Source organism: Sciurus carolinensis, chromosome 18, assembly GCF_902686445.1.
Source record: "Sciurus carolinensis chromosome 18, mSciCar1.2, whole genome shotgun sequence".
NCBI lineage: Eukaryota > Metazoa > Chordata > Mammalia > Rodentia > Sciuridae > Sciurus > Sciurus carolinensis.
In genome coordinates, this window is record NC_062230.1 from 31,840,669 (window position 1) to 31,866,939 (window position 26,271).

The window sequence follows — 26,271 nt, forward strand, 5'->3', positions numbered from 1 at the left end:
TCACCATTTCTCTGTGTTAAAAGATTAAATTCATTACAGGCGTTTTTATTCGTAACTGACTTTGGCATTTTAGTTAAATAAATACACTAAATACATCATCCAGGGCTTCGTGTCAAGGGTTTCTAAAGATTACTTTCTTAATTTTGGTACCATCTGGGTCAGAAATGAGATCTTAATTTAATCAACTCACTTTATTTCATTTATCTCACAAGTACTTAGCTTATCTCAAAATTTGACCATGGTCTTGTCAGAGTCATCAATTAGGGTTCCTGATTAGGTTCTCTTGTAAGAAAAATATACATCTTTCTGTTGTGTTTTTTAACACACCTGTTGGTGCACACACTCCTTGCTTGTGGATGCTTTCTACCACAGTCACTTAAAATCAAAAGTATTAGAATTCACTAGTATGGAATTCTTCAATTAAGTTCTTAACATTGACTTGACTTGATTTTGAAAGGCAAATGTAAAGGGTGACAACTAGACATTCATCAACAATACTATGAAATGTTTAGGACTAAATACCTGAACAGGACATAGGCAGGGCCTAAAAATGAACAGGAAAAAGATTCCAGACAAGAACAAAACTAAAAAAAATATACCACACTAACAACAAAATACCCTCTAGCCAGGCACTGTGGCACACACCTATAATCCCAGTGCTTGAGAGGCTGACGGGAGGATCATAAATTCAAAGCTGGCCTGGGTAACTTATTGAGACCCTGTCTAAAAATTAAACTTAAAGGGGGTGGGGGCTGGGGATATAACGAAGCAGTAGAGCACTCGCCTAGCACGTACAAGGCTCTGGGTTCAATCCCCAGCATGAACACCCCCCCGCCAGTTTAGGGAAAGAGAAGTCATTCCTGTTGCTCATCCAGCACACCTGAGTGGCCAGGGAGCAGAGCTCCTAGATGAGTTTCAGGACCATGTTTCTCAAACAGGTTTGCACACAGGTCACCGGGATCCCTTCCGCTGCAGACTCTGACTCCATAGGCCTGGGCCAGCTGGAGAGTCTGCATGTTTAACCTACCTGCCAGGAGCCCAGCCCTGTCTTCTGTGCCTGTGGGCAGCCTGTCCTCACTGCTGTCTTATCATCCTTGCCTCCTCCCTCGCCCTTGAGCCTCCATTTCCAGGTGTGTCTTAGAACAGTCAGGATTTCCCTCTGTGTATGGTTTCATGTATGAAGAGGTGAAAATCTGAATCCCTAAGTGAATTTGGTTTTGCTTTTGGCAATAATGATATGCTTTTGATTGTGCTGCTCTGGAAATGGGCCTTAGCTTTTTCACACATGTGTGGCTTGAACTGCCAGAACGATGTTTCCAGAGAGTCTCCTGAAGGTGGGCCGTGCGCAGGGCAGATGTTTGGCTTTGCCCTGGAAGGCATGGTATCGCAGACTCACCCTGATACTCAGAGATGTCAGTCAACTGCTACCCAGGCCCTGTCATCTTTGGTGAAATAGTTCAATGCAAATATTGTTAAGAATTCAATTTCATAATGGAAAAAGCTACCCTTTTGAGGAATTTGAGAGTTGTTATAAAAGATTTCTCCTTTTGGAACTGAGCATTGTAAAGTCCCAAATGTCTTTAATTCAGCCTCGATTTAAATTAAGATGAAACCAAAGATGACCAACTTCTGAGCAGGATCCAGATGTCTTGGGAAATGTAGACCCTAGAGTCAACAGATGACCTTATTAGATAAAGTAGGTTGAGTATTGATGTGCAAGCTGTCATTTGTTTTAAATTGAATCTACTTTGTGCTTCGTCATCCTAAAATGGACAGTCTATGTAAGTTTTTACTAGGTAAATAAGTAATGAAAGATTTATTTTAATAGCTCCAAGGACTATTGACTTTTTGAGGCTATGGCTATTTGTCATAGGAAACTACTTGTTAAAATATTTGCTGTAGGGAACCGTTTCTAAACTCTGTTGTGGAAGGTTGATTTATGCTGCAACCTTGGGTGCTGATCACCTCTCGGATCTGGTTCTGATTAATTTATACAGTTTAAATGACTCTGCAAAGGACCTCAGAGTAGGAACACAGCTAAAAGCATTCAGCAGTATACAAAGGTTATTATGCAAGTAAAATAAATAAATGTTGCTAACAACTTTAAAACATGAAGCAGAATTCAGCTTTTCTTGTTTTGCGAAACACACTCAACTCTTGTGGAAATCTCTCTCCTCCTTGACCCCTTCAACCTTTGTCTCTTCTACCTGATTCACAGGTATTGATCGCTGTGGAACACTTTACCCTGAAACTTAGTGGCTTTAAACAGCAGACCTGTTTCATCTCAGAGTTTCTGTCAGGAGTCTGGGTTCTTCTGCCCGCGTCTCCTAAGGCTCTGGTCTTATCTGAACTTGCCATTCTGTGAGGGAGGGCCCTCTTCCAAGTTTGTTCTCACGGTTGTTGGCAGGATGCAGTTCCTCATGGGCTGTTGCCCAGAGGCGTCCCTCTGTTCTTTGCCATGCTGGCCTCTTTATAGGACCATTTACAACATGACAGCTTGTAACCTCCAAAGGGAGGGCAGAGGGAGGAAGGTCATGGTCTTTCTCTAGCCTGCTTTGAAGGGACAGCCCATCTCCACATTTTGTTTATGGGAAGCAGGTCCCTAGGTCCAGCCCACACTGAAGGATTACACAAGGATGTGAGTATCACCAGGCGGGGTCTCTGGGGACCATCTTAGTCCCTCTACCACACATAGTAAGGGCTGGACGAATGTGTGGACCCTTCAGTGGTGCCACGTTGCCGCCCTTTGCACACGTTGAACACCCCTCCTTCATTTCGGGTTGCACGCTGATCTGTGGAACAGCCACGCCCTTGGCTGATGACTGGTGTGTTGATGCGCGTGTGCCATTTGTTCTGTAAGATGCATGAGGGTGATTTTGTTCACTTGTGTTTTTAACTTCTGAAAACGGAATTAAGAAGAGAGTGGTGGATGGAAGCCAGAGGTCCACTCTGTGATAAGGTGCCATGGCACTTAGAAAGGCTTCTTGTTGCAATGCAGTCTCCACCCTGGGGAAGCCTTCCCTGTCCACTAGTCCAGACCAGCCCTTGCTGCTCCGAGCTCTTCCTGCTGTCTCCCTGAACAGCTCCGAGCTGTTGCTGCAGCTTTCCTCGTTACTGGCTCTCTCCCAAGAGAGAGAGGCGAGCTGGGGCCTCTGTGCAGGTCACCCATGTATCACCAGCTCCTCATCTGGGGCCTGGCAAACATTGGGCCTTCGGTATATTAACAAATATGTGTGAATCAAACATGTGTGGAAATGAAATCATTCTGAGGAGCTTTTGGGAAGCCCTAATATTGTTGTGACTTCCAAAGGAAATACAATTTATTTAGTTAACACATAGACTACATTAATTTATTAAAAATGAAGAAAAAACCAAAAAACAGCATGAAGATCATGGGTAGTTTTGTCCTAGCCTTTAAGACCTTGTGAGCCATCAGGAAAGTCACATCCCTTCTCTGGGCCTCGGTTTCCACAAACGACAAAGGAGGGGACTGGAGACCAAGGCTCCTCAGACAGGGCTGTATCCCTGGATCCCACCTGGACATTGATCTGCCACCTAAGATTTTGTTTGAAGAAGGACTCAGGACAAGAAGAAGGGAAAAAAAAAAAAAAAAAAAAAAAAAAAACAAGAAAACAAGTTAAACTTTTGCACGGCTGGCGACCTCACCAGCCGTGTAAAAGCAGGTCCTGGCGACAGTTGTGGTATGTAAGGATGGAGACTCCAGGTCCCCAAAGCTCTAGCCTAGCAAAGCCAGGTAGGAGAGCAATCCAGGTGATTTCTGCTCAGGGCACCCAAGAGAGAGCCCTTTCCAAGACCATTAAGAATCCCATTCCAGAGATGGGTCAACCAGTACCAATGCAGATAAGAGAAATACATCCCAGCAGGGTGACTGTGGATAACAATAAGGAAGCAAGCTAGAAGGAAGGATTTTGAACATTTTCACCATAAAGAAATGACAAAATGTTGGAGAAGATCGATGTGCTCACCCTGATTTGAACATTCTACAGTGTATATGTGTATCAAAATGTCACCCAGCACCCATAAGTATGTACAGTTTTTATGTGTCATTTTAAAAAAATCTAAAAGATGAATAGTTTCTAGGAACCTAGTGTAAAGCATGATGACTGTTTCATAATAATGTATTATGTACTCAAAACTCGCTAAGAGAGTAGATCTTAGTTTTTCTCACCATCCACACAAAAGAAAGCTGAGACGATGAATATGTTAATGAGATTTTTGTGGTAATCTTTTTATGGTGTGTATTTAGGTCAGAACATCATGTTGTGCATCTTAAATGTATACATTTTTTTCCTGTCAATCTTACCTCAGTAAAGCTGGGAAAAAAAGAAAGTAAATCCCTTCCTTCCCCACACCCAGCCTCAGCATGCTGGCGGCCACCTCATGCTGCCTTTGAAATGTTAGCATTGATTTTTCTTCTTCTTTTCTTCACATTGACTTATTTCAAGATTTCATTTCTGGCACCACATTTCCCACCAGATAACCAGAGCTTTGAGTGCCAAGTTTTGTAATTAAAATTGTGTCACATCCCCAAAACAGCGTAAATGGTGCCATTAAGCCTGGCAGAAAAGATTCTCGAGCGCGTCACCTAGTAATTTAAATATAATACACTGGCAGCGTTCAGCATAGGGTGTTTTCAGTTCTAATTAGGACCCTGCTACGGAGCATCACGGTCTGTTTGGTGCTGCCGTGGTCTGTGCTTCACTTGGCTGTTCAGCTTTCCAGCAAGCAGCCTGACTGCGTGGCTGCAGCGGTCCACGTGGCTTCCTGTGACCTTTGGGAATTACCAGGTCCCCAGTATAATTAGTATAAATCAAAATCCTGTAGACCATGACAGGAAAATAGTATGTTTGAACAGCAGATTATTAAAATGACCTATTTAATTTAAGAAAAATATCATATCCACTTGCATGGTAACCTGGATGCCTTCACTGACAGATTTTATGTCATTTCTCCCCCGCCCCCTTTTTTTAAGAAAAGGAAAGAGAGTGGAAAGGCCCATTCTACTTCATCCAGGGTGCAGACCCGCAGTTTGGGCTGATGAAGGCCTGGTCCACCGGGGACTACAACAGCAGCGGTGACGAGTGGGAGCAGGAGATCCGCCTCACTGAGCACGCCGTTCAGGCCATCAACAAGCTGAACCCCAAGCCCAAATTCTTCGTTCTTTGTGGTGACCTCATCCATGCCATGCCAGGTAAGACGGGTCCTCGCCGGGACCGTTTGGCCTCCAGCCAGTCGTGACCACACCTGGGCAAGAAAAGAAGTGATTTTCCCCCAAAGGCACCTCTCTTTGGTAATAACCCCTTCTTTCTCAAGATTGGCACAGTATCATTGAACATCAGAAAATGCACACTTTTTTTATTTAGAATTTGGTGAAATTGATCACAGTAATTAAGCAGAGCTATAGTCCTGATGACCTGAGCTATGAAAAATGGAATAGGTCCTCCCACCCCATGTCACTTTCCCACATTTCCAGGGACAAACCTGAACTGTATCCGTATATCACATCCCTTAGCATGATCTGCTTTCTCTCTCCTCTTCTTACTCTTATTTCTCCTGTATTTGTTGTTGCTTTTATAGTTGCAAATTAGAAAAATTAATTCTAAAATAGTTTAATTTGTTATAAACATTGCTTTCATGGGGCTATAAATTCCAGGGGCAGATCTGGGCTTCAGGTATGGCTGGATCTAGGGACTCAAAGGTTGTTGTCTGTGCTTGGTCTCACCATTACCCAGCTCTGTTTTTCCGAGTTGACTTCATTTGAATGGAGGTTTTCTCTGCATAGTGGCTCTTGGGTGCTCTAGGTTTATATCCTTTTTACAGAAATAACAGCGGAAAGTGCCTTATTTTTGGTGGTTCAGTCCAAGTCCCAGACCTCACTTATCTAGCTCACAGGGCCCCCTGAAGCCAGGGTGTGAGGTGAGCTCCACTACAATCACGTGGTCTGAAGAGCAGGATTGTTTCCTATAGGAAACCAAAATGTAGGAATGCAAAAAAAGCAGCTGTCTTCGGGAGCTCCCTTCCTTTTTGTCTTTCCTGCTCTGATGTTCTCTCCAGGCAGTGCAGCCCAGTGAGCAAGTACAAGCAAGTAGAAAGTGTCCCTGCCAGATTGGGGTTGTGGCTCATGGTAGAGTGCTCCCCTAGCATGTGCAAGACCCTGGCTTTGATCCTCAGCACCACGTAAAAATAAAACAAAGTTATTGTTTCTGTAAGAAAAATGCGGCTCAGTTTGGGTCCCAAGGCAGCTCAGACCCTTGAATCCAGGGGAGCAGGCACTCTGGGTGCCCAGTCTGAGTCACGGTCTAGCAACAGCACCCAGAAAGCCACTCTGGTCATGGGAACTCACACTAGAGAGTTTATTAGGCGGACGACCAGAGCATCCACTCTGGCGGCTGGGAGAGAGAGAGGGAGAATGGCGCAGGAGCTTCTCCTAAGTAGTGGAATTTCGCGGGCTAACAACACTCAGGCCAGTTGCTGAGAAGGGGGCTCGCAGGCTGACTGGACCAGTGACTAGCTAGGATGTTCAGACTGATGATCTAGGTTGTAAATGGGAGGGGGAGCTGCGGCGTAAAGGGCGGGGGAGCAGCTTTATATTATAGTTTCCACCTACAACTAAAACAAAATATTAAAAAAAAAAAAAGTGTCCCTGTCCATCAGGGAGGCAGAGCTGGCTCCCAGGGCCTCTCTCTTATCTGTGTCCCTGTCTCTGCTTAGAGGAGCAGAGAGGACCTGAAGACCATGGCAAAAAACAGCAGTGGCTGTGGACCCTCACTTGGGACTGACTTTCCCTTCGACCTGTACCCTCAGTACCCGAGTCCTGCCGTGATTTCTGACTTCCCTAGAGTCCGAGGTACTCCGCAGGAAGCTGGGTCTGTTTGTCCTTCTCCAAGGCTTACCTGTCTGGCAGCCTGTCTCTCCGAACAGAAGCCAGAGTGAAGAAGTGAGAGTGGAGACAGGGCAGCCAGGTTGCTCTGCCCGGTGTCCTGGGAGCACGTCAGCAGGAGAGCCCTGGGACCTCCCCTCATTCTCTTCTATTTTATTTTGCTTGGAGTCACACGTGTGCTGTGTGCCCACGTCATCCACTCTGTTCATCCCTGGGAGCACCCGGATGGCCCCGGGGAACACAGACACACCCCTCCCCTCCTTAAGGCCTCAGTTTCTGAGCCAGGAACCCACCAAAGCAGCAAGAATTTGAAACCTCTATCAGTGTGGAGCCAGTCTGGGATAGCAGCAGAGGTGAGCATTCCTCCAGCTCTGTGTAGAAACGCATTCACAAAGTTGGTCCTGAGTTTGCAGAGGTAAAATCTCAGCTGCTTGTAAACTCGGGCCATGAGTCACCCTGGGCAACGCGTGGCTGAGGGCTCAGTGTGCTAGAGTTGTGCAGGACCAAAGTGACTCTGTGCCCAGGCTCTGAAGGAGTTAGAAGTCGCCGGGGACTGGATTTCCTCTGGTAAACAAATGTGTTAGCGAATGGCTAGTGCTACTTCCAAGTGGTCTGACTTGGGGTCATGTGGCCATACGTGACAGCTTGGGCTGTCAGTCTGGATCACACGGTGAACCAACTTCTGCTTCTGCTGCACACTTGAATATAAGATCTAAAGTTGACATTTTCCGTCCAGTGATATTTTTTTTCCTTTAAAAACAGAATATTGCGAGACTCACTGGAATTACATTAACATGTTCTCGTAGATGTTTACGGATTTGTTCTGATTTATGTTAATGTATTCAGTCATATTTCAAAATCAGATTTAAAATAAAAGCTTTCCATGCAATTACATTGCTTCTTAAAAAGAATATACTGAGCATAAGTAAATTAAACTCATGCTTTTTATGATCAGTGCTACCACTTGGTCAAAAGACCTTGTAAATATGAACTGGCAAATTTTTGAAGATGATTTCTGTGTTCATTTTGGTTGGAGCAGAATTCATAGTTTCTTCTGAAGATTGAACTGTTTTGTGGGCTTTTAACTGAGCCAGTGAGAAGACTTTTTAACTGTTTTGAATATTGTGGTCTGAGATTAAACAGAACATTTTAGAACTACTAAACCATTTACCATTTTTAAAATGTGCAATAAGTGCCTTCCCTCTCATTTAGCTTGTGTGCAGGGCAAATACTAGAAAAGTAATTATTGGCTTTGACTGCTTAGCACATTGTTAATTATCAAATGCATATATTAACAGGCAGCTACAATCAGAAAGCATGCTTTTAACTCCACCATAAATAATGTCTTGGGCCTAGTAGATTTAAGTTGAAAATGAAGCAAAAGAACTTTCAGAATAATGTTTTTTAAAATGAAAGTTATAGTATGCTTTCCCATTATAAATATCCATCATAATATTCATTTACCACAAATACTCATTGTGTGCAGAGAAAGTGCCCATTGCAGTGTTAGATGCTGTGGACACAGTGGTGGCAGTGAGAGACCAGGTCCCCTGTGCAGCTTAGGGTCAGGCAAGGGCGCAGGGGCGTGGGTGATAAGGGCGGGGTGGGGGGAGAACTGTATGGAGGCCCCCAGGGAGATGCCTGAGAAACATCACCTTCATTTTGAAAAGTCCATCTTGTTTTGAACACGTGCCTTCCTTCTGCAGACTCCTTTTGTATTATCTAGGTATTTTCTTATTTTATAAAGCTTCTGTGTGGGCTAAACCATATTAAAGGTAGCAAATGAAGATTTGTACAAATAAGGAGCTCATTGATTTTCAGCTCTTCACTCTTAAGCCTGAGGTCTGTGGTCCATGCCCCCTGGGGTTGAGGCATTGTCTCACTGAGAGTGTCCCCAGGAGCCTTATCAGGTTCCAGCAATTCCATGTGGCGCTGACAAACCAGAATATGCTGGCAGAGTCAGGGAGCAAGAGATTCCTAGAGCCCAGACATTAGCTGCTAACACACGTGTCCATCCCTGTTCATTAAAACATGCTGTAACCAAACCTAGCATCCAACGTGGGCAGATTTTTCCCTTCATGGAGTCTCCCTGAAGAGGTCTTTGTGTGCCAGCCGCCACTTGGGTCCCTGGGTCTGATGATGATGTGGAACTCCTCTGTTCTGCAGAGGGAGGCAAACCTGTGTCAGCTTACTCCAATAGGTGGGGTAGCAACTGTAACCAGTTGCCATAGAATTAGTGGCTTGAAACAATACTCATTTACTCTCCTGTAGTTCAGGTGGCCGCAGGCCATGTTCCTCCTGGGGTTCCAGCATCTAGAGGCCGCCTGCACTCCATGGCTCTTCTCCTTTTTGATCTCTGCTCCATCCTCTCACGCTCTCTTTTTTGCTCTTACTGTCCAACTTCCCTCCTGATCCTAGTGATCACATTAGGCCTGTCCAGAATGCCCAGGATAATCTGTCCATCTCAAGGGATCACACCTGCAGATCCCTTTTGCCTTCTGGGAACTGGGATACCGACATCATTCGGCCCACCACAGACACGGGACGGACGGAGCCCAGGGGACATGCTGCTCACGCGCCCATGCACCACAGTCTTTCGCGATACCATTGTCATTTGCATTTTAACTAGTGGGGAACCTGCTCAGACAGCAAAGTACCCTTCCCAGGCCACTTGCCCCATAAGTGGTGGACTCAGGTTCATCTATTTCCAAAACTCATGCAGCCTCACTACTCAAAAGGAGCAGTAGCAGGAACTTGCAGGTCAGAATCAGCATCTTTATGAAATACCCAGGTGAATCTTATGGATAATAACTAACTTGTAGAGTAGCACTTACTAGCCTAAAATGCACAGGCCCTGTAGTTTTTGTTTTTCAGTGTATTATTTATAATTTCTGTATGTATGCCAGTAGTGTATGAAATTCCCTTTAGTTGAAGGTAATGGAGTTTAGCGAGAGAAACATCTTTCCTTTAGTCTTATGTTCAGCTTTCAAAGGAAATACTTTTAAATTTGTAGATTTTATTTTACTTCTTTAACAGTTTGAATAACTAAATCAGGATACCCTCTCCTTTAGAAAATGTACATAGAGGAATGGTAGCAGAATGTTCAGGAATACAGGCACACATATATGGTTTAAAGGATCTGTATGTGTAATGTTCAGGGAACTAGAACTAGATCTTTGATTTGGGTCAGGTGCATGTACACAGTCCCTTATCTGCCATTCCAAAATTCAGAAAGCTATGAAAATTAAGATTTTTTTTCCTTAAATTTGAAACTTACTTGGTTGACAGCACAACAGCTGAGTTGATAGAGTCTGTTTATAGTCTCTATCTAATAGTGAGATATTCTTAAGTCTTGCTAGCAAAATATTTCTGGGCTCCATTACAGAGTGCTGCCTAATCCTCAACTCAAGTTGTTATTTAATATACACTTTGGGCCCTGTATTACCATTCCAAAGTTCAAAAAACTCTTGATTTCAAATGAGATCTGGCCCAGAGCATTTTGGATAAGAATTTATGGATCTGCAGAATTGATACTTTGGGATTTTTTAGATGAAAAACCTTTCATCACTCGAAGCAGAGCCTTTTCCTCATTCTGATTTAATGCCATCCCTGAGTGTACTTCTGCATATCCATTGCACACTGTTCACATTTTAGTCTCAGAGTTAAAATGGTCCCAGATGTCTTGTGGTTGACGTTTTGGGACCATTTCTGTTGGGACCCATGTGACTCAATATGAAAATGGAACTGAATTCAGAAATAATTTTGACCATTGGAGGAGTGGGTGCATACACAAAGCGATGTCTGCCACAGATATGGGCAGAATAATCCACTTATGTAGAGAAGTCTTAACTTCAAGGTGGAGGAAGGCTGGGCTTCTGCAGATACAGCTGGAGAAGGCTGAAGAGGAGATGAAGCCAGTCAATCAAAGGGGTGGTGGTTGAGTGGCAGTCACTATGGGGATGTGAAGTACAACTATCGGCAAATGCAGTGTGCTCTTCCACCAGGAAAAGGCCCAAGTGAAACCAAAAAAGTGAAATTTCATCTGGTAACCTTCACTTTAGGTGCAAAGGGCTGAGCCACAGTTTGGATAGGAGTATCCAAGGCCAAATGAGCATCAGGGCTCCTTCCCCATGTGGATATCTCTGTGATGAATGGATAGAATTGGGATACAAAGCTACTGAGCAAAGATGGACTGCCTCAGTGTGCCGGGCTCCAGGCAGAGAGCGGAACCATTTGTCTTCCTGTGATTCACACAGTCCACGCAGGTTGGTGCTCATTTTCCTGGGGCCAGGCAGGCACAAACACAGGCACAGAGTTCTGGTACAAGACAGACCCTGATAAGCAAAGCCTCGGGGCGTCATTTTGAAAACCAAAGCCAGGATTAAGACTGTGGCCAAAAAAGGGCCTTATCTCATCCCTCCAACCTCTTCAAGTTCACCTTCCTCCAAGCTCTGTGTGTGTGTGTGTGTGTGTGTGTGTGTGTGTGTGTGTTTTGGGGGGGCTCCATGGCTACGAGCGCACACGCACATAAACACTGTTTCCTAAATGTAAATGTGATCATACTCTACACATTGTTCTGTGGTTTACTTTCCCCTTTCATCTGTTGGGAAAATCTCTTTATGTCAAGCTGCTAATCACTGCTTTGTTCTGTGGATAGGCATTTCCCAGCTGGTTGATCTTCTCTCCTGGGCATAACCAGGAGTGGTGATATCCCTGAGATGACTGGGGTGGTGTTAACCTAAGGACCGTGGCTGTGTGTCCTCAGGTGTGCTCTTGCAGAGCCAGCTGAGTGTCTTCTTTAGGCCTGAGGTGGAAGTGGGTTGTCTTGTTTGGGATCCACCCTCCTGTTGGCACAGAGTGAACACTAGGCACTTTGCTTTGTGGTTCCCAGGGAGACCTCTCTCAGGGACAGGGACCAACCAGCACTCCCCTGTGTGATCTCTGTTGAGCAACGACAGCCTCAGTCCCTGTCCCACAAGCCATAAGGTTCTGTTCTTCCCACCATGTCGCAGCTAGTTTCCCTTGAGTGGAAGCCCTTTTGTCCATATTGAAGTGGGATTTTTGTTGTTTGTTTTGTTTTTCAGAAACTCAGTTAATTCACATTCATTTCCTCAGCTGTGTAATTAGCGTTGAGTTTTTATTTTTAAGTGCCTACTCCAGGCTTCAAGAAATGCCAAGATTTAAAGACAAATTTACTGTGCAGTTTAATATACAGAAACAAAAAGGGAGTTATTTGCATGTAAGAATATGACGCCTTAGTCAGAGTATCGCCAAGCTCGGGAGTGGGCCGTCTGCTCTGTCCTTCCAGCAGGCTGTGTGCGGCCGAGTGCGAGCGGCGCCTGGGAGCAATCAGCCAGGCCCGCGGCTCCTTGCCCCCTCACATCCATTATGAGCGCCGTGGAAGCACCTGAGCAATCAGTGACAATACCTCCCTCTGCCGAGGCTGATTAAAAGTGGTTCCCACTAATTTACCCAATATTACTAATTAGGGAACTTGGAGCATTACTTGAGAAGTTGTTTCTGATTAGGTGTGTGATCTTCCTTCCCCCCTGCCAGCATCTGCCACCTGGTGACGTGGCGGAGGAGCAGCACTGCCTGCGTCAGGGCATCTTAACTTGTTCTGTGTCTTGGACCCTTTGGCAGGTTGGAAAAGTCCTGATCCACATCACAGTGACTGTTAGGGCTTGGACAGGAGTTGTCCCCAGGAGCTCACATGTGAGACAGTGCGAGGTTCACAGGAGAAGTGATTGGTTCCAGAATCTTAACCCAATTGTGATTTAATCCCCTGGTGGTGCTTAACTGAGTGGTAACTGGAGTGGTGGGCTGTGGCTGGAGGAGGTGGGCACTGGGTGGTGGCTCTGGATATATATTTGTATCTGGTGAGTAGACTCTGCTTCCTGACCACGTTGTGAGCCACCTCCCTCTGCCACCCTCTCCTGCCATGTTGTTCCTGTCTCACCTGGAACCTTGAGGAATGTCTATGGGTTGAGACCTCTGAAACCCTGAGCCCTCAAACTCTTCCTCCTCTACAGTTGTCCTGTGGGTCATTTAGTCACAGCAGCAAAAAAAAAAAAAAAAAAAAAAAAACAACTAAAACAATGATGTTTCTAAATGTGTAAAATAAAATGTATAAGGTTTCCAAGGAAACCAAGTAATACTGGAATCGTCACCAAAATATTTTAGAAATTATTTGATAGAGTCACATCCATGCTTCTCCGTCAGTCTGACAGCAGTGCTGATCACTACGTGGTGGCAGAATGGCAGTGAGCTGTGTGCTTCCTGCAGCAACTGTGATACGATAGGAAGAGTCCTTATGATTTCTGTTGGTGAGAGTCCCAGGGTCTTGATACCTCTGTGAATGTCTGCTAACCTCAGTCGAAGGAAGTGATAGATGTCAGAGGTCGTGGAAGTCTGGTTCTTTTCCCCTTCCAAGTTCAGAGGGTAGACCACTTATCCCCATGTCCCCCAAACTAAGAGCTCATGTCTGTGTGCACATGTGCCCGTCTGCTTGCTCTGTGAGTGGCTAGAACTGCCCCTTCACAGCCGACACCTGCACTTGTGATTGGCCAAAGTACAAACTCAGTGGCAGAAACTCTACTGTTAATTAAAGGCCAAAAAGCTACTTCACAGTAGCTAGTATAAAGTATTTGGTTATTTAAAGAAAAGAAATGACTGAAGATAAATAAAAGGGTCTAGTTAACAGCTGTCCTTTTTTAAATTTGTTCCTTTTAGTTATGTATGACAGTAGAGTATATTTTGAAATATGCATATAAACATGAAATATGTCTTATTCTAATGAGGATCCCAGTCTTGTGGTTGTACATGATGTGGAGTTTCACTGTGGCATGTTTAGGTATGTACATAGGAAAGTCATGTCAGATTCATTCCACTGTCTCCTGTTCCTATCCCCACTCCCTTCCCTTCATTCCCCTTTATCTAATCTATTGAATTTCTATTCTCCCCGTCCCTTTAGCATCCACATATCAGAGAGAATATTTGACCTTTGAGTTCTTTAGAGATTGGCTTATCTCACATAGCATAATAGTCTCCAGATCCATCCATTTATCAGCAAAAGTCATAGTCATTCTTTTTGTGACTGAGTAATATTCCATTGTGTATAAACAACTGTCCTTTGATGAAGGGGAGAAAAGCTTCCATACTCATTCTGTCTGGTTTCCAGCTTGGGATCAAAAGAGCCTTGCCTTACTTGTTTATTCCATGAAGCATTTGAGAAGGTTTCAAAGGAACACAGGCATACAGTAGAGAAATATAAGTAAGAAATTTAAGTCAGGACCAAAGAAAATATAAGCTCACATAGGAAGGCAAGATGAGAGGCAGAAACAGATGGGTGGGTGAGTCCTGGTGGGATTCAGTTAAGTTGAAAGGTTAGTCAGAGAGAGAGTTGTTGGAGAAATAACAGTTGTACCTGTATCTGAGAGAAACCAGCTTTTCCTAGAAAATATTAGACTTAAAAAAAAGTTTTTGCCTATTTCCTTCAGGGGCTCTAAGTAATGCAGTGTCTCAAAGGGGGCTTTAGGGAAGCAGGTTTCTTAAGCTGGGTCCAGGGTCTGTGGGTAGACCTTGTCCAGCCTGTGAACCCTGTAAAACTGGGTGAAACTCAGGATGTTTGCATCCGTGCCTTAGGGAAGAGGTAGGGAGAAGGTCCATGGTTTTCATCAGATCCTCTAAGACCTCTGCGATGGTCATTTTAGGTGTCCACTTCACTGTGCTATGTGGTCCCCAGGTAGTCAGTGAAACATTATTTTTGGTGTGTCTGTGGGGGTGTTTCTGGAAGAGATGAGCATTTGAGTCCGTGGAATGAGTCAGGAAGGCCTGTCCTTCCCCATGTGGGTGGTCATCATCCAGCCCCTTAGGAGCCTGATATAATAAAAAAGGGAAGAGAGGAAGACTGCCTCCTCTGTGTGCTAAGGTGTCCTCCTCCTGCCCTTGGACATCAGCACACGTGGTTCCACTGTGGCCTCCAGCTTTCAGACGCAGGTGGGGGGCCTCTTGGCCTCCATGCTCTGTGAGCCAGTTCCCATAACAAGCCTCCTCCTCCGTACCTGTGTGCCTCCTGTCGGCTCTGTGGAGAACCCTGCCTGATAACAGGGCTCCATGACTCAGGAGGATGAGAGCCTCTGAGGAACACGGAGCAAACGGGCTCGTGCTCTGCACAGCCCTGTTCTCTGCTCCTCCTGGGATGCTCCTCTCATAGCCCACCATGACTGTAGAGGCCACTGGGCAGCCTGGCTCCTTCCCTGTACCCACCCATCCTTGGGGTTTTATGTGGTGGGACACGATGCCATGTCCCTCGCGGAGGCCCTGCCCACCGACGTGGTGCTGGCAGTGCCAGTGTCTTCCAGCCTGTTTAGCTGCGTCGCCCTTTGTCGTTTCTGCTGTAAGCCCTCATTTCCTGGAACTGCAACTTTTCACCTCTGCGGTGGGCCTATTTTCTACCACTAAATGAGGTACTAAAAAAGGGCATGATCCCAGAGGGGTTCATTTATCAGGTAATTGGTCAAGTGATCAGAGTGTGAAATGAAACAAGTAACGAGAGGTTGGAGAACGGAGCATTTGCATGTGGGGCTGCTGGGGACTTATTTCCGAACCCCCTCCCCAAGGTTTAGAAATTCGTCTTTGTGTTTCAGATTCGGCATTGTTCCTCCTGTTCCTGAATAGTTTATTGGAAAACAGTCGCAGTTTCTGTTCAGTATATATGATTTGATTTGTGTGAAAAATTCATTATTCCTTTCTTTTTTATGTGTTATTTGGGTAAAATACTGCTGTCGTAATCTATAAATATTCTTGTGAAGAAATTTTGTATTGATCTAAAGGGTGGCAACTTTAGAAATTTCACTTGGATAATTTAGCTTTCTTAATCTTTCTCTTTTTTTTTCCCCAAAGCACATTAAAGCACATTTGGATTATACCAAAGCCACCTATTATGTCAGACAGCTAAATTCATTTTATTAATTGTATCCTAAGTTGGTTAATAGTATATATTCAACAGTGAGTTGCTATAAATGTCTGGGAGCAGTCAGTATAATAAGCTGTAGTTTATAGATGCAAAATTAAATGAATCTTGTCTAATAACATGTATAATTTGCAAACTGGTAGAACCTGATTAAGTCTGATCTGTTAGCAGTGTAGCACAAGATCACTATGTGAGTGATGTTTATGCTGCAAAGTTTTAGATCAATGAATTTACACACCTCAATTAATTAAGAAAAGATAATGAAAGCATTAGAGATGGAAGGGATTATGGCTTTCTAAATTCTCTGGGACTAGATGAAAGTAAATGTGTTTAATTGAAGGAATAAATCACCTTCTTAAGTTCCACACATGGCAGCTTGTACTGCCAGTCCCAGTGCTAGTGGGTCACAGCTCCTGTCACAGAGTACAGCTTCCTGGGAGGCACCCCCTGTTCCTCAGTCCTTGACTGCTGGCAGTCGAAGTCATAAGACTTTAATTCATTCACTTATTTGTTTTTCTAATAAAACCAAATATGTATCGTCGTTGTACTTACATGCTTGGCATTGTTTAGCAAAAAACAAGCCCAGCATCTGTCCTCAGGAATCTTTCAGGCCAGTCAGGGATGGAGACATGAAGCCTAAGGATGCACCAATAAAACGAGACGGAGGGGATTCGGTCCAAAGCCCCGATCTGGTGGGTAAGCTACAGAAGGCTTCCTTGAAACTGAAGTGGGATGGGAAGGTCCTACTTTGCTCGTGGTTTAAAAAATCAAATCAGATAGTATTAAAAGGTACCCAGAGAAAAACCTAATGCTTCCGTCACCATTGACCTGCTGCTTCTCAAGTCAACTGCATTCGTGAAAAAGTGATAGAAAATTGTCATGCTTGCCTACACTTGCATATATAGCTTTTAATATTTTAAAAAATGCAAACAGGAACAAAAGAGACACAGTTTTTGTTGTCTCCTTTCCATAGCAGCATGTGCAGATGTGTTTTGCTCTTTCCAGGGGATGAGACACCAGCACGTATTTAAACAGTCCCCATCCGGTGGACACTTAGGTTGTGTCCAGTGGCCTGCCATGACCAGTGCTACAGGGTGCCTCCTTGAGCCCACACCTGCAAATGTCCAGCAGTTAAGAAGATGGCTGTGAGGTCACGTGGCTTCAATTCAAGTCTTGGAGCTCTCATTGACTCAGCATGTAACCCGGGCAAGCTACCCAGTCTCTCCTTAGCTGAGTTTCCTATCTGTGATGTGTGGGTGATTATAGCACCAACTCTACAAGTTTCTCTCAAGAATTAAATGAGCTAGTCTATAAGAGTGCTTAGATTACTGGGTGGCATTTAATGCCCCCTAGTTACAATAACTTCTGTTTTACTTTTAATAATGGCTTTATCCCTATGTATTTCCCACACGGTACAATTCATCCATTTAAATCCACTACTTTTTGGCATATTCACAGAGCTGTGAAACCATCACCACAATCAATATTAGAACACTTTCATTAACCCAAAAGGAAACTGCAGACCCATTTCCTTCACCACCTTCTTCAGCCCCACACAGCTGTGGACAGAAGGAAGGAGCATATGACAGGCTGTGGCCCCTGCTCCCATTCAGCTCAGCTGCTCGGGTCTTGGGCTCCTTTCCTGGACCACTCCACCTGCTTTACTGAGTCACAGCCGTCCTAGGGCGAGTCCTTGTCTGCTGCCCCAACTGGGCCAAGGCTGCAGAAAAACCATCGAAGAGCACTGAGGAGCGAGGACCGGTGCTCCCCGTGGGCATCAGTGACAGCCATCCCTAGATGCCCTTTTGGATCCTGTGCAAAATGATCTTCCTGCCCATCTACATGGGGCAGAGCCACGTGTGCAAGAGGAAACGGGTGCATGGTCACAGTCTGGGCCTCCTGCCAGCCCTGGGCCACGTCAGCACTGGCAGGTGCAGGTTAATAGGAAGACACTGGCATGGGAATTCTGCTCTTTGTTTAATAGATCAGGGCAGCAGTACTCAAAGCTGGCACATCTTAAAATTTTACTTATCATTAAATTAAAAACATTCCCCAGTGTCCCCCATCTAGAGATCTCTAAACACTAGGCATGTGGTGCGGGAGGTTGGTGGCACTTACCAGTGGAAGGCAGTTTCATCGCTTTCAGTGCCCAGGCCCGCTAATGGCAGTGTGACAAACAGCACATCAGCATAGCAGTCTCCAACCTAGGGAGGACGGATGTGGCATCTCACCCCAAATCTCAGCATTGCCCTTGTAGATTCTCTGTTCATTTTGGGGCATATAAAATTGTTTATGTTACCTATGAAATACAAATTTAGCATGTATTTATTTAGAAAAGACAGAACTGGACACTTGCTGTGGACATTGGTTTTCCTGACCTTCCAGTACCTGTTACTGCTCTGACATTTGGGAAGTTCCTTCAGGATGTACCTGGGCAGGAGGCAGACACCCGCTGTGATGGGAGCCAGGTGCCCTGAGGCTCTCTAGCCTCCTCGCAGCTGGGATTCCTGTATGTGCCCTGGCTTCAACCACCCAGACCTACACAATCAGGATCTGATTCCTCCTCTGTGGCACTAAGGAGGGGACAGGATCCACCTGCTTCTTGGAGGAAGGTGCTAGCTACATCCACTGTTCAGGCCAGGGTTAGATCTAGCACCTGCCACCAGCGGGATCAGTGGGACACGTCAGGGCTCTGTGCCCAGGTATGTGTTTCTCCTTGGGGACAGTTTTAGAGATGATTAGGGGGCTGCCTGCCTCAGACCTCTTCACCTCAGATCCCAGTTCTCTAGCTTTCTTTAAGACTCACAGGTACATAATATCCTTAATAAATCATCTCTCTGCTTTAACTATCCCACTTCTCTTGTTTGCAACAAAGAATGTGACTGGTGGAAACTGCCACAGCCAGGTCTCCAGCGGCTCCCTAGATCACACCACAGGGCCACATTTACCCTAGGATCACATATGAATTCATACCTGGGCCATCTTTCTTCCATACCCAAACCCGACCTGTCCCACTCAGGTTCTTGGCCTGTCAGAGTCTCACTGTCAAGCCCCTGTGTTCCTTTCCTCTGGCATTTCCAGAGAGACAGATCGAGGTGGGGACATGGTGTTCACCCCGATCCTGGAGTGGCCATGAGACCTCAGGCCTCCTCCTCTGTAAAAGAAGGCTGATAACAGCCCCCCTTTAGAGGCTTGCTGTGGGGATGGACACAGTTAGTGTGGGTAAGCGGTGGCTCAGATGTCCTCGCCTCTCACCCCACCATGGTGGTTTCTGTAGTCACGCCATCATGGTCCTCCCATCGTGCTTCAACTCCTGCCTTCTTGAAGATTCTCCACAAGGACCAGTTGTTAAGGATTCCGTCTGTGGACCGTCTAATTGGTCCACACCATTAACGTGGCGCAAGCTCAGGTTGTCATCTCTGCTGTTGGCCTCAGGTGCATGGTCAGGTGGTCGAGAGTCTGGGTTTTAGAGTCAGAGAAGTGACTGATGAACCTGAGACCTCAGGCGCGCGAGTTGATAAAGCATGGACCGTGATACCTCTGTTAGCAGGCGGCTGACAAGTGATGGGAGATGCGAGGCCCACGTGGCTCCTGACGTGTTCAGGGGTGCAGTGGTGGGACCCTGCCCAGCCCGGGGCCAGGACCCGGTTCTCTCTGTTTGTCCATGAGCATCCCAAGTACTAACCACCATACCTGATGAGTCACAGGTGGACCTGTGATTAAAACTGAGTGTCAGGGATAAAGAAGGACATTTCATACTGCTTAAGGGAACCATAAATCAGGAAGACATAATGACAGTAAATATTTATGCCCCAAACAATGGTGCATTCCTGTACATCAAACAAATCCTTCTCAATTTCAGGAATCACGTAGACCACAACACAATAATTGTGGGTGACTTTAACACACCGCTGTCACCACTAGATAGATCTAGTGGTGACAAACAAAAATCAAACAAAGAAACCATAGAACTCAATAACACAATCAATAACCTAGACTTAATAGACATATATAGAATATTCCATCCATCAACGAGTAGATTCACTTTCTTCTCAGCAGCACATGGAACCTTCTTGAAAGTAGACCATATGTTATGCCACAAAGCAGCCCTTAGGAAATACAAAAAAATAGAGATACTGCCTTGTGTTCTATCAGATCATAATGGACTGAGAGTAGAAATCAATGACAAAATAAAAAACAAATTACTCCAACACCTGGAGACTAAATAATATGCTATTGAATGAAACATGGATAACAGAAAACATCAAGGAGGAGATAAAAAAATTCTTAGAGGTCAATGAGAACGACGATACAATATATCAAAATCTCTGGGACACTATGAAAGCAGTACTAAGAGGAAAATTCATTGCTTGGAGCACATTCCAGAAAAGAATGAAAAGTCAACAACTAAATGACCTAACATTACAGCTCAAAGCCCTAGAAAAAAAAAGAACAGAATAACAGCAAAAGTAGTAGAAGACAGGAAATAATTAAAATCAGAGCTGAAATCAATGAAATTGAAACAAAAGAAACAATTCAAAAAATTGACAAAACAAAAAGTTGATTCTTTGAGAAAGTAAACAAAATAGACAAACCCTTAGCCACATTAACAAAGAGAAGGAGAGAGAAAACTCAAATTACTAAAATTTGTGATGAAAAAGGAAATATCACAACAGACACCATTGAGATACATAACATAATTAGAAGCTACTTTGAAAATCTGTGTTCCAACAAAATAGAAACTACCAAAGACATTGACAAATTTCTAGAAACAGATCAATATCAAGCAATGAAATAGAAGAAACCATTAAAAATCTACCATCCAAGAAAAACCCAGGACCAGACAGATTCTCAGCTGAGTTCTACAAGACCTTCAAAGAAGATCTCATTCCAATACTTCTCAAAGTATTCCAGGAAATAGAAAAGGAAGGGTACCCTACCGAACTCATTCTATGAACCTAATATCACCCTCATACCCAAACCAGGCAAAGACACAACAAGGAAAGAAAATTTTAGACCAATATCCTTGATGAATATAGATGCAAAGATCCTTAACAAAATATTGGCAAACCGTATCCAAAAGCATATTAAGAAAATGGTGCACCACGATCAAGTGGGGTTCATCCTTGGAATGCAAAGATGGTTTAACATCCGTAAATCAATAAACGTAATCCATCATGTCAATAGATTTAAGGATAAGAATCATATGGTTATTTCAATTGACGCAGAAAAAGCATTCAACAAAATACAACACCCCTTCATGCTCAAAACACTAGAAAAAATAGGGATAGTTGGAATAAACATACCTGAACATTGTAAAGGCTATTTATGCTAAGCCCATGGCCAACATTATTCTTAATGGAGAAAAACTGAAACCATTTCCTTTAAAAACTGGAACAAGACAGGGATGTTCTCTTTCACCACTTCTATTCAACATTGTCCTCGAAACTCTAGCCAGAGCAATTAGGCAGACTAAAGAAATTAAAGGGATACGAATAGGAAAAGAGGAACTTAAGCTGTCACTATTTACTGATGACATGATTCTATATTTAAAGGATCCAAAAAACTCCTCCAGAAAACTTCTAGACCTCATCAATGAATTCCACAAAATAGCAGGCTATAAAATCAACACGCATAAATCTAAAGCATTTTTATATGCAAGCGATGAAATAGCTGAAAGGGAAATGAGGGAAACAACTCCATTTGCAATAGCCTCGAAAATAATAAAATACTTGGGCATCAATCTAACCAAAGAAGTAAAAGATCTCTACAATGAAAACTACAAAACATTGAAGAAAGAAATTGAGGAAGACCTTAGAAGATGGAAAGATCTCCCATGTTCTTGGATAGGCAGAATTAATATTGTCAAAATGACCATACTACCAAAAGTACTATACAGATTCAATGCAATTCCAATTAAATCCCAATGATGTACCTTACATAATTAGAGCAAGCAATCATGAAATTCATCTGGAAAAATAAGAAACCCAGAATAATTAAAACAATCCTTAGCAGGAAGAATGAAGCAGGGGATATCACAATACCAGAACTTCAACTATACTATAAAGCAGTAGTAACAAAAACGGCATGGTATTGGCACCAAAATAGACAGGTAGATCAATGGTACAGAATAGAGGACATGGACACAAACCCAAATAAATACAATTTTCTCATACTAGACAAAGGTGCCAAAAGTATGCAATGGAGAAAAGATAGCCTCTTCAACAAACGGTGCTGGGAAAAACTGGAAATCCATATGCAACAGAATGAAACTAAACCCCTATCTCTCACCCTGCACAAAACTCAACTCACAGTGGATCAAGGACCTTGAAATCAGACCAGAGACCTTGCATCTTATAGAAGAAAAAGTAGGTCCAAATCTTCACCTTATTGGCTTAGGATCAGACTTCCTTAACAGGACTCCCATAGCACAAGAAATAAAAGCAAGAATCAACAACTGGGATAGATTCAAATTAAATAGCTTTCTCACAGCAAAGGAAACTATCAGCAAAGCGAAGAGAGAGCCTACAGAGTGGGAGAATATCTTTGCCACTCATACTTCAGATAGAGCACTAATTTCCAGAATATATAAAGAACTCAAAAAACTCTACACCAAGAATACAAATAACCCAATCAACAAATGGGCTAAGGACATGAACAGACGCTTCACAGAAGAAGATCTATAAGCAATCAACAAGCATATGAAAAAATGTTCAACATCTTTAGTAATAAGAGAAATGCAAATCAAAACTACACTAAGATTCCATCTCACCCCAATTAGAATGGCAATTATCAAGAATACAAGCAACAATAGGTGTTGGAGAGGATGTGGGGAAAAAGGTACACTCATACATTGCTGGTGGGGCTGCAAATTAGTGCAGCCACTCTGGAAAGCACTGTGGAGATTCCTTAGAAAACTTGGAATGGACCCACCATTTGACCCAGCTATCCCACTCCTTGGCCTATACCCAAAGGACTTAAAATCAGCATACTACAGAGATACAGCCACATCAATGTTTATATTCACAATAGCCAGACTGTTGAACCAACCTAGATGTCCTTCAATTGATGAATATATAAAGAAACTGTGGTATATATACAATGGAATATTACTCAGCTATAAAGAATAATAAAATTATGGCATTTGCAGGCAAATGGATGAAATTGGAGAATATCATGCTAAGTGAGATAAGCCAATCTCAAAAATCTAAAAGGCAAATGATCTCACTGATAAGCAGATGATGACACATAATGGGGGGTGGGAGGGAGGCGAGCATGGAGGAAGGAGGGACTGTATAGAGGGAAAAGAGGGGTTGGGGAGAAGGAAAAAATAACAGAATGAATCAAACATCATTACCCTATGTAAATGTATGATTCCACAAATGGAATGCTGTTACTCCATGTACAAACAGAAACATCATGTATCCCATTTGTTTACAATAAAAAAAATTTAAAAAAAAACAAAAACTGAGTGTCATGTAGGAGCCAGTTGCCACGGGAAGGTTCCTGGACCTCGCTGAGCCTCTGTTCCTTGCCTGCAAGCCAGGGCGATGCTGTAGCCCTCCTGGGTTGTTTGAGGATTGACAGGGTCACACTGCAGGACCCATGACGGACGCGGGTGCTAGCTGTAAAGGGGTGATGTCATCGTTTTCCTTTCTCTTCATTCAGTACCATGCTGGACCCTAGTACAGGAAGCAGAAGTGTGAAGGATAAAAGGAGCTCCTCCTCGACTCCATTTCTCCTCCTGATCCTCTGAGGGCCGCATGAAGAAACGGTGACAGCCGCGACACCCTGTGGAGAGGGTGGGTACCTGCTCAGCTCGCCCGAGCATCGCGCTCAGTCCTGCTGCCGGGCATTCTGCTGTGAGGAGCAGTCCTAGCTAGCCCACGAGCTATTTGGAAACATGGTCTTTTCAGCCAAATGCTCTGACACACCACTGTCCCCTGTAAACGACTGCACAGTGTTTAGTCTCACGTCATCTGGCAGCGCGTGAGGGGGACTCACGCCTCTTTGAAAGGTTGCCATTAGGACTGGTTTGGCAGGTCATCTGGAAGGAATGAAGCCCATCGTGGATGCAGATGTTTTTCTCGCCCCTCTGCTGCAGAGGCCCCAGAGGGGAGAAACCGGGCAGGTAGAGTAGAGGGCCTTGTCTAGCATGGCTGTCTTGGCTTTGCAGTTTCCCCAGCACAGTCCCACGAGGTGCCAGCAGGATCTCTGTGGGGTGTCCAAGCCCAGGACATGAGGCTATCAAACACCAGATGTTCGGAGGGAAGCCAGTGGAGGTGTCCAGCTGTGTGAGGCCCTCTGTGGTTCAGGTGGGCAGGCCTGGAGGCAGCTGCTTCACATCAGGCAGGAATGTTGGTGGCTGCACTTCAGCATTCTGTCCACTCCAGGTGGGGGCAGCCGTCCACCTGGCTCACTGGGGACAGTCCTGGGGAGACCCCGGTGTACATCACAGGGCCCTGCTGCCCCTGCATCATGGTTTGTGGAGGGAAATGTTTTTGGGGGGAATCAAACCTAACGGTTTTAGAGGTGAAACGTGGAAATAGTTGGTAGTCATTTAACATGAGTGTTCAGCACTCCGTGGGAACATGGGGACAGATTTTGGGAGTGAACTTGGCCGTTGGTCTCAAGGGTTGAGTTGTGAGCACTGCCTGCCAGTGTCCCCTCCGTTGTGCACTTTTGTCGGATTCGTTGTGTGCTGGCCGGCCTTCCTGGTGTTCTTTATCACTGCCTGTCGTTAATGAGTACATGTCCACTGCCACCTCCCCTGGGAAGTCTGCCCAGAACTGCCCGCGGGAGATGCGACCCCTGCCCATAAATTGCTCCTATAATTGGCAGCATTTTCTCTGTGTTTTTCAGTTTGGGACTTATATTTAGAACAGTAGCTGTTTGTGCCACAGCTTCTCGGTGTAGACAGCGTGCCTTCCCAAGGGGCAAGTCCTGTGGCCCTGGCCCTGCACTTGGTTTAGCTGCTCAGGAGCAGAGCCAATTTCTGCTTCCCGAGGACCCTCCTAGAACCCTCCTCCCAGCCTACCTTCCACCTGCCCCCGCACAGATTTCACTCAGTGTCCAAGGCACTCCTTCGTGGGGGGTTGGCTCTAGGACCCCCACAGATGCTAAAGATTCTTATATGGGAATGTGCGTTATTTGCATGTAACCCATGCACACCCTCCCATTTATTTTAAATGATCCTTTTTACTCATCATGCCTAATACAATGTGAGTGCTCTGTAAATATTTGCTATACTGTAGTGTTTAGGGGATAATGACAAAAAAAGATGTCTGTACATTTTCAGTAAAGACACAGGTTCTTTAAAAAATATTTTTATCCACGTTTGGTTGACTCTGGATGCTAAACCCTCAGGTATGGAGGGCCAAGTGTGTGTCACTTAACCTGAGTTTTATGTCACACTGTTGTGTCTTCCAGATTTGCTGAAAATGTCTAGCTGTTTTCACATGATAAAATAAATAAGACAGTTAACACTATATGGATACTGGCCTTTTCCAAAGTATTAATTTTATGTTCTAGCATCCTAACAAGTAGACAAGCAAACATAGGTGCTGAAAATCTTGCAAGAGGGTCACCCTAAAGAATGCCAGTGATTAACGCACGCGCATTGTGGTGCGGCAGTCATAGAAGTTACAATTCCCAGCCACAGGAGCCCCTCCAGAGGCCATTTGACCCCATTTTTGCTGCTTCCCTTCCAGGAGAGGAAGTGCTTGTCCAGGTTGAGTGTGCCTCACTGCCTGCTTCTCCCTGCCAGCACAGGTGCACATGAGTCCCACCCACCTTCCCCTGCCACACTTTGATATTTTCTTTAATTTGGTCCATGGTGGAGTCAAAGGAAACCTGGCATACTCCTCTTTGGCCTCTCCCTCAGCAGTGGAAGAGCTGCTATGAAATTAGATTTTTATAAATAAAATGCGCCAGAAGACCCTGGAGCAGCTCTGCAGTGACTCCTTTCGTAGGGGGAAGTCTGCTTGTGAGGTGCACTCACCCTTCGTTTATTCCATAAGATCTGTGTACATGGGGTTTAGAAGTTGTGCTCTTATCAGTGCACCTGATGTGACTGCTGTGGGGTGGAGGGGCCACCTCTAGGGGAAGTGAGCCCCGCGTCTGTGCTCACTGCAGTGGACCCACGGCCAGCAGGCAGCAGCTCATCAGCGTCGCCTTGAACTTGGAGGGCTCCATCTAGCTTTGGCTTGGCTGGAAAACATCTTGTCCAAATGATGTAGAGATGGGCCAGCTTTAGGATCAGTGTTCACCCTCTCCTTGGCTATTAAACAGAGACTGGAACAGACTTGGGACAGGTGGGTTCAAGGGCCACAGTGTCCCCAAGTGTGGCTGTCCTTTCCTGAGTTATGGTGTGGCGCCTGAACATTACTGTGCCATT

General features: G+C 44.7%; 1 protein-coding gene across 7 annotated transcripts in view; it reads left to right on the top strand.

The window, feature by feature from the left end:
- Cpped1 (calcineurin like phosphoesterase domain containing 1) overlaps positions 1-26,271 on the top strand; it is a 102,930-nt gene that overhangs the window by 12,029 nt on the left and 64,630 nt on the right. For 4 of the 7 annotated variants that reach the window (XM_047534259.1, XM_047534261.1, XM_047534258.1 and 1 more), the window contains exon 2: positions 4,994-5,212. In XM_047534259.1, the coding sequence (XP_047390215.1) occupies positions 4,994-5,212 (219 nt within the window). The remainder of the gene's footprint in view (positions 1-4,993; positions 5,213-26,271) is intronic. The other 3 variants (XM_047534260.1, XM_047534257.1, XM_047534262.1) reach the window with 1 other exon arrangement.